Source organism: Magallana gigas, chromosome 4 (genome assembly GCF_963853765.1).
Source record: "Magallana gigas chromosome 4, xbMagGiga1.1, whole genome shotgun sequence".
NCBI lineage: Eukaryota > Metazoa > Mollusca > Bivalvia > Ostreida > Ostreidae > Magallana > Magallana gigas.
Genome location: NC_088856.1, coordinates 5,544,891 through 5,557,105, shown reverse-complemented (window position 1 = coordinate 5,557,105; position 12,215 = coordinate 5,544,891). Strand labels below are relative to the sequence as shown.

The following is a 12,215-nucleotide window of genomic DNA, read 5'->3' as shown; positions in this document are numbered from 1 at the left end:
AGGTCAATATAACATTTGATGGATTAAAAACAGATCGTCCAATGAGTTATCATGTTTATAAATCTCTTTTATCTTTGACTATAGCTTCAAGCTAAAATCTTCGCTAGACAACTCTTAAACTGAGGTTAATGTATCAATGTGTCGCTGAACTATATAATAAAACGATTATGTCTGGTTCTTCGATCAATATGATACATTCGTCTCGGTAAATACTGTTACAGTATTTTTCGGGTAACTATATCACCGTATTGAGCTCAAAACAGCAATATCCATAAGGCAAAAAATGCATCATGCCCTGAGTGGTTTGAAATATATTATGTAATTTAAGCTTTAGACCACTTGTATTTTTGTGCATCGTGACATTTCAACTTATATGTACTTCTATAGAATTGACGTAGAGCACATTTAAATTCAATTAAATCATTTAAAAGAACGGTTACATCAATCTTCAACCGTTTGCAAAAAAAAAAAAAAATCAGCACCGACCCATTAAACTGTTTAAACGTGACAATTTTAAGATCAAACATAGTTTGTAACAATTGAGCATTGAATTTTAAGAGTTTACGTTACAGTCAATCCAGTTTATTCAAACCTCGTTGTTATAAATAATTCTTCTCTAATCTACAGTTAAAAATACAGAAGGAACTATAAGTAAACCATATCTCTAAACGAACAGTTACTTAGTGGCAACTTTTTTAAACGGGTTGATGTAAATTTGATTTCTTAAGCGCACGATAATGATACGAAACACGTTTAAAATCACCACGGTTCAATTTTTCTTTCTTCTCACCATTCTCTATTCAACTCTAGGAAAATTAGGTAAGAGTTCCAATTTTGTTATAACCACACTCTAAGTAGTAATTATATGATTGTTACAAATTGTATCGAATTGGATTAACTTAAAATTCGTATATTCTGTCCTATCATTTTCATTCTTTGTAAGAGAAAATCATTTCAAACTTTGCATGACATATAAAGTTTACATCTAATAACAGAAAGAAATTTCAGTTTAGTCCATTTAATATAGACAATAGTTTATGTTCATTTTAAACGTTCAATATATTCAACGTTTATCATAGTCTTCTATTAAGATAAGCTTTGATTTCTTGTCATTTTTGCATTAAGTATATTTTAAACATTCATAGCACGATGGACTCTAGAAATATATCTTTACTGCGCATAATAGTTATCTAAATGGTTTTCTAAAAGTATCAACACAAAAACAAAATGTTAATGCCAAATGAATCAAATATTCTATTTTTTTTTAAATTATTAACATTATCATTATTTTTATCATTATTACTATTATTAGATGTTAATGTCAATTAACAAAATATTTATCTCATCTCTTTTTGTGTCCTGAGGTCTATGGAAAAGAGATGTAAAAAACATTGGAATTATTCAAAACATTATTATATTTTCTTAGAATTCTATTTTTTTTTTCTAAACTGTATACACTTAAGAGATTTAGTAAATATTCTTAGATGTAGAATTTACAAGTAAGTTTCTTAAGAAAAAAAAAATTCAAATTAAGTAATGGACAATATGAAAATCATTTTACAAATGAGTGAGGTTTTAAAAACTGACGGCATTTCATTTAACGTGTCTTATATTAAAAAATAAATGTCAATACAATGTAATGAATGACATTGTCTTTAATGCAGCTCCTAAACAAAGTGTGATTCTATTAAAACGCGACATTATATTTGATAGAAATATTATAGAGATCACAATTTTAAAGTCAATTGAATGATTTTCTTAATATCGATTATCGTTATATAAAAAAAATTAAGCTAAAGCCAATCTTGTATTGTTAAAAAAAACTATTGAAGTGCGCTAATGTATTTAGTTGGAATAAAAGTGTTTACACACAATTCCAAATACCCAAGGTTAAAGTGGCCATTTACCTTGACGATATACTATTGAAGTGTCCAATGAAAAAGACATGATCCTCTTGCTGTTCGAGAACAATTAGCCTACCAGTTAGTATGCATTTTGCATTTTACGTGACCAGTTTTATTCGTTTTTATTTAACATGTACCAAAGTTCAAAATTAATATATCTATGGATATATAATTAATAATACTTTTTAACGAAATCTTGCAAGATAGTTGTTATATATTTTCAAACGTATATATTTGCAAAATATGTCTAATCCGAAGAATCATCCTCCTCCTTAAGAATGTTGCATAACCGTGTTTACAAAACGTTCATCTAACTAATAAAAGTGATAAACTAACCATTTTTTGCCCTATCATGATAATTAAATTCGGAAACTTAATGAACTAGTTTTATAAGCATTAGCACGTAGTGTTTTAGCCAATTAAGCACGAAAATTGTATTTCAGACAAATTACAAGTACATCATATGCCGAGCTAACAACCTTGAACTTTTTGATTTGTTTAATAAATGAAGCATGTACATGTAATTGCTTTCTTGAGAGTTCACTGAAATCTTTAAGAAGTATATAAGTATGATATGCATATTTGAGTTTGAAAAGGTTACACGTAATTGTGCATGATACCGACTAAACTTGTTTTAATCACAATGGAATGCATGCATTATACAGCATTCACTTTGTAACGCCGATGTAAAAGACCCAGGGTTCACATAAGATGTCTGGCTTACTGCGTAAAATGTCGTGACTATGGACATTAAAAATGAATACACGATAATCAATAACAGGAAAGTGTTTCTCGATTGTGTGAGTTAGTTGCTATTGCTAATGTTATTTGCTAAACTTTTCAGGTTTATAAGCTATTCATAAAACAAAAACATTAAACTGAATAAGTTCCTTTGAAAAATCAGAAAACTTTTTGAACGGCATTTAGTGTTATGGAATATATGTTTACCATTTACAAAATAATAATCACCCATTTTCATATTCGATATTATTTAATAAGTAAATAGCAAAATAGTAATATTTATACTAGGCTACTATCTCGCAAAACAATACATGCATTACAAATGTACTAGGGACATGCATGATTTTCAGTTTAATGCATTCATTACTCTTATAGATATAGGTGTTGTTCAGTTATGTGGATTTCAATATAACATATAGATCATTTCAGGACATTGTTTTTAGATCATACAAGCACAAATGACTTAATTTTAAAGAAAGAAAAAGAGATGTACTTCACACATCTACGAAAACATTAAATTTTGTTCTGTAGACAACTGATAGAAAATATCTGTTGAAGATATCTTTTCGTTTGTTATAAGGTTGCTGTTTTGAAAATTCATGTTTTAAAAAATTGTTAAATTCAAAGTAAAAATGCGCAGGTATAAATAATGTAAAACAGAGCCTAAGAAAAATCATAATGCCTATGAAATAGGATATTTTAAATTTTCCTTCAAACATTGAGCAAAACAAAACTCTCCAGTATTTTGTTATTTAGTTTGATCTTCGCACCTTAATAGACGAACAGAATAAAAAATGGGACATGTACATTGTTGGAAAAGGTTATGTTTTTTATAAGTATAAATGATTTGAAATATTTCAGAAATTTCGAATTTACATTTAAAAATGTATGGTAAATGTTGCAGTTTTGCGTTTTTTGAGGAAAATACTCGCTGCAAGTGAAATGAATGAACATGATCGTCCTTATATTACGCTTGTTTGACTAAAAGATTGGCCGCCTATTGATGGAAAGTATCCATTTGTTTCATTTGGATGTTTAAGGTATTTTAAAAACAGCAAAGAACAAAGGAACAAATTTAAAAAAAAGACGGTTTTTTAAGCTTTCAATGAGTGAGAAAATTACGCCTCTCGAAAATAGACAGAGTCAATGTTGTTGTTTTTTTCGTGGTTTTGAAGTATGTCCACCACCCCCACCTTTCTCCCTCCAAATATGTTTTTCCTTTTGTCGATATCATTTTCATAACGATTTTTTACAATATTATTAATGCTGTTTGTATAAATAGATATATATGTTCTCTTCTCAAGTGTTGCTATGATATAGAACATCGCCTTAGTACAAGTACTTGAACATTATTGTTTTGTCGGAGAAGTTGCTCTTTCTATCAGAAATTATCATTTTTTAGAGAACAAAAAAAAATAAAATAAAAACTTAAGGTAATTGTATTTAATTCTGTAAGAGACGTCATACAGATATTAATTTTTCTAGAGTTTTTTGCTGTCAATGACACTAAGAGACTTAATAAACTTAAAAAAATAAGATTATTACAGTCCCCTATTTGATTTTGTTTTTCGTTCTTTGGTTTTTGTTTTGTTCTTGTATTTCCAATGAGTCATGCATTTACAAAATATACATACATTGAATTTTGCTAAGACGGATATATCGTGAACCTTGTTTTGTGTCTGAAATGTCCATACTTAGTCATGATTTGTTAGCCTTCAGCAAAACTTGAAACTTTTTTCGTAATTTGAATTGCGAAACACATAATATGCTTGAACAAATACTTATACAATAAATGATATCTTTAACTAACGGTGTTTTTAAATAAACTTTCCTCTTTACCTAAAATTCCAAATTTAAGCTATCAAAGCAAAATATGAATATGCCTTTTGTTCATTATTTTCGGTAGACCACGTCGTAAATAAAAATAGTTTGCAGTATAATTACTTTTAGAATATTTTTTAACCATGACACCCTAAGGTCAGAATATGCTTAAAAGAAATCAACCGGTTGTTTTTTTTATTTGAAACCTTTAGCAAGCATATTTTTGAAATCTTAAACCATGGCTCATTGTACTGAGGGTAAAATAGTAAAAAAAAAATAAGTGGTGGGACTTACAAATCACATCGACACCCATTAGAATCGAGATATCAGTGTTTGAGATATCAAAGTCCAACATTTTACTGTAATATTTAAGATACTCTGAATTTGAAGTTTTTCCATTTATCAAAAAAAAATTATAATAATTTGTACACAAATATGATATATATTGCACTTTTTTCAGATGAAATATTTCTGAGGCGGACTTCAACACGAACAGACCTAATAGAGCTTTCGATGGCAATATGGTCCGGATTTTTCTCCTGTCGTAGTTACTGTACCTCCAAGTGTACCCAGGAACCGGACTGTGTGTCATTATTGTACAACATGGCTGACGGATCATGTGACCTCTTCAACGTGATTTACGACAGTGCCAACGGAGGTGACGTCGACTATTACTGGGTACTAGAGGACGGGGGTACTCGATGGGGTAAGCTCGATTTTTCAATTTCCTTTGCTGAAATATTGATAAGGGGGATTAAGACGTTGCAGTGAAAACGTATTTTTCCATTACTTTAAAAAAATACATCAACATTTAGATGTGTTCTATAACATGTTTCAATTTTTTGTTTACTGTCTTATCTTACTAGGGAAGTTTGATATAGATTTATAAATTAAAATAATCAAAATTTTCGATATTATGACTTTTGATAATTCAATTAATATAGAGATTATCAATTAATTTGTATGATCTTTTTCTTAAATTTGATCCAAATTAAAAAAAAAACACGCAGACATAAATTTTACAGACAGAAATTATTTGAAACATTATTGGCCTTTCTACATTGCAATATCATAATTTTCCGTAGAAATTTAGGCAGTCAACCCTTCAATTTGTTAAGTTTTGTCCTAAATTTTGACAGAATGTGATGGCATATGAATTTGATCTATGACAGAATATTTCTTGAAAATTCTCTTGATTTATTCATAAATATCAATAGACTAACTATCATAATATATCAATCAATTGATTTTTGTAAATCTACATTTCTCGAAGAAGAACAATAAACTTTCCCAAAATTACACACCCTTTTTATCAGAAAAGTTTACTCAATAATTAAACTAATAAAAATATGTCAGCTTACTGAAAAAGATTGTAAAACTCGTTGATTTTTTTTCTTTTGTATTATATATCGTACTATACCATAGCATATTGTAAAAGATATGCATGAAACGACTGTATTGCAGTTTTTTCTTGTAGTTCCGGATTCGTGTTTCGCCGTCTCAAATTGTTCTGGTATTACAACAGACGGCGAATACTGGGTCTATCCAACTGTAACAAATCGAAAGAGAACGAAAATATACTGTCACAACCTACCGACTGAACCTTCACATTTCATCTCTTTACCAAAAACATGTGTCTTTATCCATCATGACAGAACCAACTGGATAATATGGATGAGAGAATGCCAATCATCGTTTACACCTCCGTTGAAACAGGCGGATTTCTTAAAAGTGAAAATTCAGATAGAGGTATATATAAATGGTATGGGGCGGAAAACGCAAAGCTGCAAATCATTTGGGATTGCTAACGTTGTTATCACAATATTTTGTTTATTTTTCTAATAAAACTTTTGAGCGGTTAAATATTTAATGCATGAATTGCAGTTCAAACAACCAAAAAAAACAATTTGTATTTTTGCATATTCGTTTATGAAAAGAAGTTCATTAAAAAAAAGTTAAACTCCAGATCTTTTGCACATTTTAATAAGTGTTATATAGAATTCAAGGTGTTAAGGTGTAGTGAAACTATGTGATTTTTATCCGGGTTTCAATTGAATTGCTCACGTGAGTCTATTGGAGTCGATTGTTGAGGTAGTCACACGATTTGATTTTACATTCTATTTTTAACTAAGAACACACATTCAACAATACCATTGTACGGAAAATGTCACTGTGACACCACGATTCTTATCAGAGAGGGGACTGGAAATTATTTGACGCTATTTAGATTGTCAATCGACTTCAGATTAATGCTTTCGACTTTCGACCTAGGTGGTCATATGGTACGATTTTAGGCAAAAGTGATTCCGTTTAGAAAATTGGATACACAGTACGACAGTACCTAGGACACTCCTCTTTATTAAAGTCAAAACTCACATTAGATTTCTGGGGGAATATTTGACGGCAATTTCTTATTTTTTTTTAGGTTTTCAATGCATCCTGTTACATTATATATATATATATATATATATATATATATATATATATATATATATATATATATATATATATATATATATATATATATATATATATGCTTTCTTGGTTGAAATACTTACATGTATATTTAGTATTTGAAACTTGAATAATATTCTAAAAGTAAACATCATAAATAAATATGTTTGCATCAATTCACAACGTTTGGCACAACTTTTATCTAAATTCTAATACTGTTGAATTGCATAAAATACGTTAAAAATTCTAGTGTACTTCATTTCTGACATTATATTTAGATTTACCAACTTATTAAAAATATCACCATTGTAGCATGCAAAAGATATTTACACTCATTACTGTATGACATAACTAAGTCGTTGAAAAATCTCCATTTTTTTGTTTGTTTTGAATTCAAATATTTCACTGTAATCGTAATGCCTTAAATCTGTTTTTCTTGCTATTTTCAGAACATGATTGTAAATGAAACCGATTATACGTTCACCTCCAAAGGGTCAAGCCAGAGAAAATTTGGGAAAATCAAAGATTGTAACGGGCGACATTTCATCAATCCTTGTCCTCATTTTTCAAAAGCAACCATCGATACTTCAGGAACCGGACTCATAATTGATCCTAGAGTATGGGGAATTTTTCAATTTATAAGTCAATTTGTTCTTATCTTAGTTGTTACACAATGGTTAAAATAAGGAATAAGGAATCATTTTTTTAGTATTATGAGGTGATACTTTTAGTCAGGCGTGATCAAATAAATCCAATAAAGCCCGAAGGGCTTTATGATAGATTTGATCACGCCCTGACCGAAATTATAAAATCATAATATTCAACGAATGATGCCTTATTACTAATCTTTCTATAATTTCAAGCCATTGTACGATACAATATTTAAATACAAAAACGCAAACCCCGCTGATACCTCAATTATACGTCATTTGAAATTATGGATTATGTAGTTAAAAATCGATACGTAGTGTTATCTTACGCAAAGACACTGGAAAATGTAAATATAAAAAAAGTCGTCGCAAAAATTTATTATCCATAGGTGTTGTAAATATTATGCTTATTGATGGTGAAACTCTGCAAACTGATAATATGCAAGTTGTTTACATTAACGAAATTTGAAACCATATTCCATTCAGTAACTTTTTAGACCTTTTAGTAAGCATGTATTTGAGCATGTGGCATTCTGTCAGGACTTGCATAAAATCTAATAGTATGCAAAGTGTTTGAGAATTTTGAATTGCGTAGAACACACAGTCATTTGTTTAAACGTATTTTGTTTCGATCAATGAAATATTTATTACTTTATTGTAGAAAGAGTTATCCTAAAATAATAGAACATGACATAACATTCAATTTTGGGGGGAAATTTCAGATGGAATTCGGCAGACTTCCTGGTTCTACTCACACGGCTGTACAGTATTTTGATCGTTCTGCTCTAGGAGATCAGATATCATTCACCTGTGCTGGATGGTGTGGGTCTTGTGGACCGATCTCTGGACCAATCCGATTCCAGCATTCGACGGAATTCAGTAGGTTTATGCCTATGTTTGGAATTCAGCAATAAAATGTAACTGATCATGAAATATGCATTTTTCTTCTATCAGTTTCAGCTGCAGATGCCGAAGCCATTATTTGCCACAAGTAAACCAATGGTTTTCACACCCGCCAAGTAAGGAGAAGCAAACGTTTACAATTGTTAATATGAATGCCAGCCAATAAATATGTACAATTTTCCTTTTTCAGTCTTAAATGATGAGCACGTTAGAATTCAATTACGCCACTTTCATTCGTTACTGGTATCTTCCCCTATCATTCTCTTCTTTGTCAGAAGCCATGCTGCCTTTGTCTTACTTTTTACAGTATGATACATGTATCTATCTAAGTAGCTTGTTTGTTTTGACAGTAGGTTAAATGTATATTAGAAGTAAAGTGTGTATCAACAAGGGGATTATATAATCATGTACCATTACATATGTTGAATTGAACTTGATGGAAAGGCATTACTAAATCAAAATATTTTATAAAAAAAGTATTTAAACATGTCCATATATATATATATATATATATATATATATATATATATATATATATATATATATATATATATATATATATATATATATCCAAATCACAAAAGAATTTTTTCAGTGTCCGGTAAAAATCTGATAAAAGAAAAAAGCAACACGAACTGCAAAACATAAGCGCTTTCATTGTTTAACAATTTCAGTGGTTAAAACCACGTGACGCAATTACGTTACCTCGTGATAACGTCAACCATAACGTTGATGATATCACTATGTAACGTAATTGCGTCACAGTTTAAACGATATATATATATATATGCTGTAATATAATTATCTAAATGTAATTTGTCTATTGGTCTTCTAATGATTTAAGAAACCACAATTCAACTCTTTATATGGCTTGATCACGATTTTTCTCAAATTTTATTTTTTATTGTTTAAAACAAAATTAAGCATAAGTCGGGGAGTTCTAAGCAAGATATGTTTTTTTCGTGTTAATTAGGTTCATGTCCTGTTTTGTTAACATTGATTCAATAAACCAGGAAAAGTTATTTTTCGAAGTGATTTCTCCACACCGTATAACCGCTTTGAATCATTTCATTTAAGTGCCGTGTGATACATTCAAAATTGTTTGTTTACCTGGACAGCAAACGTTCACTGAGGATAGAAATGTTCTTTATTACCAATCTTAAATAAATATTAATCTGTAAATAAGGCATTAGTTATATCATTATATTAGATTAGATATATCATTATCATAATTATCATATCATTAGTTTAAACTAAATATAACGTTATTGTCATTTTATTTTTAAAATACTTCCTATCCCAATTAAAATGTATTATTTGAGGCGATAAAACAATGTCATTTTGGCTGATTTTAACTAAACAAACACAGCACATTACTGTATCATTATGGTTTGAAAACATATTTTGAATGTTTTATCCAACGGACGTTAAACGTATCATTTTTCGTCAAGAGTGTGTTGCTAAAATCAAAATAACAGCTACATGAATGAATTATCGAAACTTTTGCGAATATCAATTTAAAGCTTAGATAATAGGCTAATATTCTGATATTGTATTATTTCGATAGCACACTCCGTTTTAGTTTGTTAAGTGTCCAAACCTCAAAGTTTGCATTTTTTTACACAGAATTGCATTAGAAAAGGGCTCAAAATTCTTAATGTTACAATGCTTTAAAAAAAACAAAAACAAGACTGGTCATTAAAGAACAACTATACAACTATGCTTTTAACCAAATATTATGAGATTATTATTTGTTTAAGATTGATAATAAAGAACATTTTTATCCTCAGTGAACGTGTGCTGTCCAGGTAAACAAACAATTTTGAATGTATCCCACGGCACTTGAATGAAATGATTCCAAGCGGTTGTACGGTGTGTTTTCTCTCTTCTAATTTTTTTAATCATGAAGTTACACCTTTTGATTTCATATTTCTACGTTGCATCCTTGTCCCCTCAAATTGTATGTATTATATGTATTTACATGTCTAAATTATTCTCTCTATATGTTGTTTATGCCAGGACATGAAGGCAAACATAAAACACCCACTTTATAACTGTTGCTGCATTAGCTTGTAAGTCACTAAATCTTATCGTGTTTACATATCTTCAAACTAATGTTAAACATGGGATACCTTTAAAAATATTTACATGATCTAATGTTATTTTGTTCTGGACATTAACTTAATTTACATCCGACTTATGAGGTGCAAATTCTACATTTATAATTTTTCATTACATGTTCCCAATTTTTTTTACATTTCATAGTTCCTCTGATGCTTCTGTTTTGAAACTAGGTGCATATTTGTTAAATTTGTAAAATTTGATTATAATTAGTATATTTCTTACGACAACGTTAAAATATATATTATAATGTGATAGTATGCAAATTGATAAATGATATTCTTTAATGTTCGGCACTTAATCAACATGAACACTCAATAAAGTTTCTATATTAAATATTGGTTATGCTTGCTGATTTTTTTAAACATAAAAATAGTCAATTTTCTGTACTTGTTAAGTAATGTATCTTCATCACCTGATTGTCTCTCAGTTAATTGGATGCGCAAGACAAGGCCTATGTATGAACACTTTCTAAGGGAAGGTAAGATACTGACAAACAAATTGATCAAACAGGACTATTTTTGGTCTCGATTAAGGCAATCTTTTCGGAAGATTTATTGTCGATACAACGACCTTGTCAGCAAATACATTCTTGCACTGGGTCACATGCCGGATGCGTTTTTCATACTTATTGTTAAACCATAATTAGTGACCTAATTGTCTAAAGATTTTTCCGTTTTTCCTGATTACAATAAAGAGCACAAGGCGGGTGTGACCAGTAAGCAAAGGATACTCACTCCTCCTTGGCAACTGATCCTCTATTCTATTTTTAGAAGTCCGTGTTTGCTGCTGCTCCTTTTATATTTTTTCTTCGCATATCTGATTTTGAACACTGTTGGTTATCACTACATGTCATACGTTTAAGTTAACACATTTTACTCTGTCGAAAAGAGAAAAAGAAAGTATTTTTGAATAAATGATTATTGTGAAATCATTTTAATTGGTTGCAGTCAATTTCATTGATAGTCAAAATGTTCTTGGTTAGAGGGAACGTAATTTCTTTGGTACCAAATTCTATTTAAATGAATATTGAAACACATGCTTGCATATACATGTACGTTCTTGGGGATGTAAATTCGTGAGCAAGGGATACTCACGAAAGTAAAGAACATCACACATCAATCTGAAAACCCCAAAACAAAGTACATGCAGTTAAAAAACTGAGTCATGCCTCGGTGCAAATTTAAAAATATACATTAAAGATGACGTTTACTCAGAATGAAAAAAAGTTCCACTGAAGATGATAAAAAGCCATTTATTGTATGTTATAGACCTTTGATTGTAGTTGGTATTTTACTCTTTCAAAAAAGTAGATCAATGACCTTTTTTAGTTAATGGTCATTGAATATTTTCTTAAAAAATCAAGAAAAATCCCATAAAATTGTACACAACGATTGAGATTTTCTTAATTGTGAAAATAATACAAATATTACTTTCAAAACTGAAATACAGTTTATGAATGGTAGGGCACAAAATAAATACAAAGCATTAAAATTTCACTAAAAATTTTCAAAATATTCCAGTCCGAATTTCTTCTATCAGTTTTCAAATCCCTACCCATTTTTTTTTTATCAAATTTTACAAAAAATTGAATTATGATAATACGAAAACATTTATATTA

The 12,215-nt window shown here is 29.5% G+C and overlaps 1 protein-coding gene across 1 annotated transcript; it reads left to right on the top strand.

The window, feature by feature from the left end:
* The first annotated feature begins 681 nt into the window (after positions 1 to 681).
* On the top strand, positions 682 to 8,849 carry LOC105325805 (A disintegrin and metalloproteinase with thrombospondin motifs 9-like). Its single transcript, XM_066080759.1, has 6 exons — positions 682 to 819; positions 4,927 to 5,172; positions 5,944 to 6,215; positions 7,370 to 7,537; positions 8,293 to 8,449; positions 8,525 to 8,849. The coding sequence occupies exons 1-6, from the start codon at positions 738 to 740 to the stop codon at positions 8,563 to 8,565; spliced, it is 966 nt and encodes a 321-aa protein (XP_065936831.1). The 5' UTR covers positions 682 to 737; the 3' UTR covers positions 8,566 to 8,849.
* The last annotated feature ends 3,366 nt before the right edge of the window (positions 8,850 to 12,215 follow it).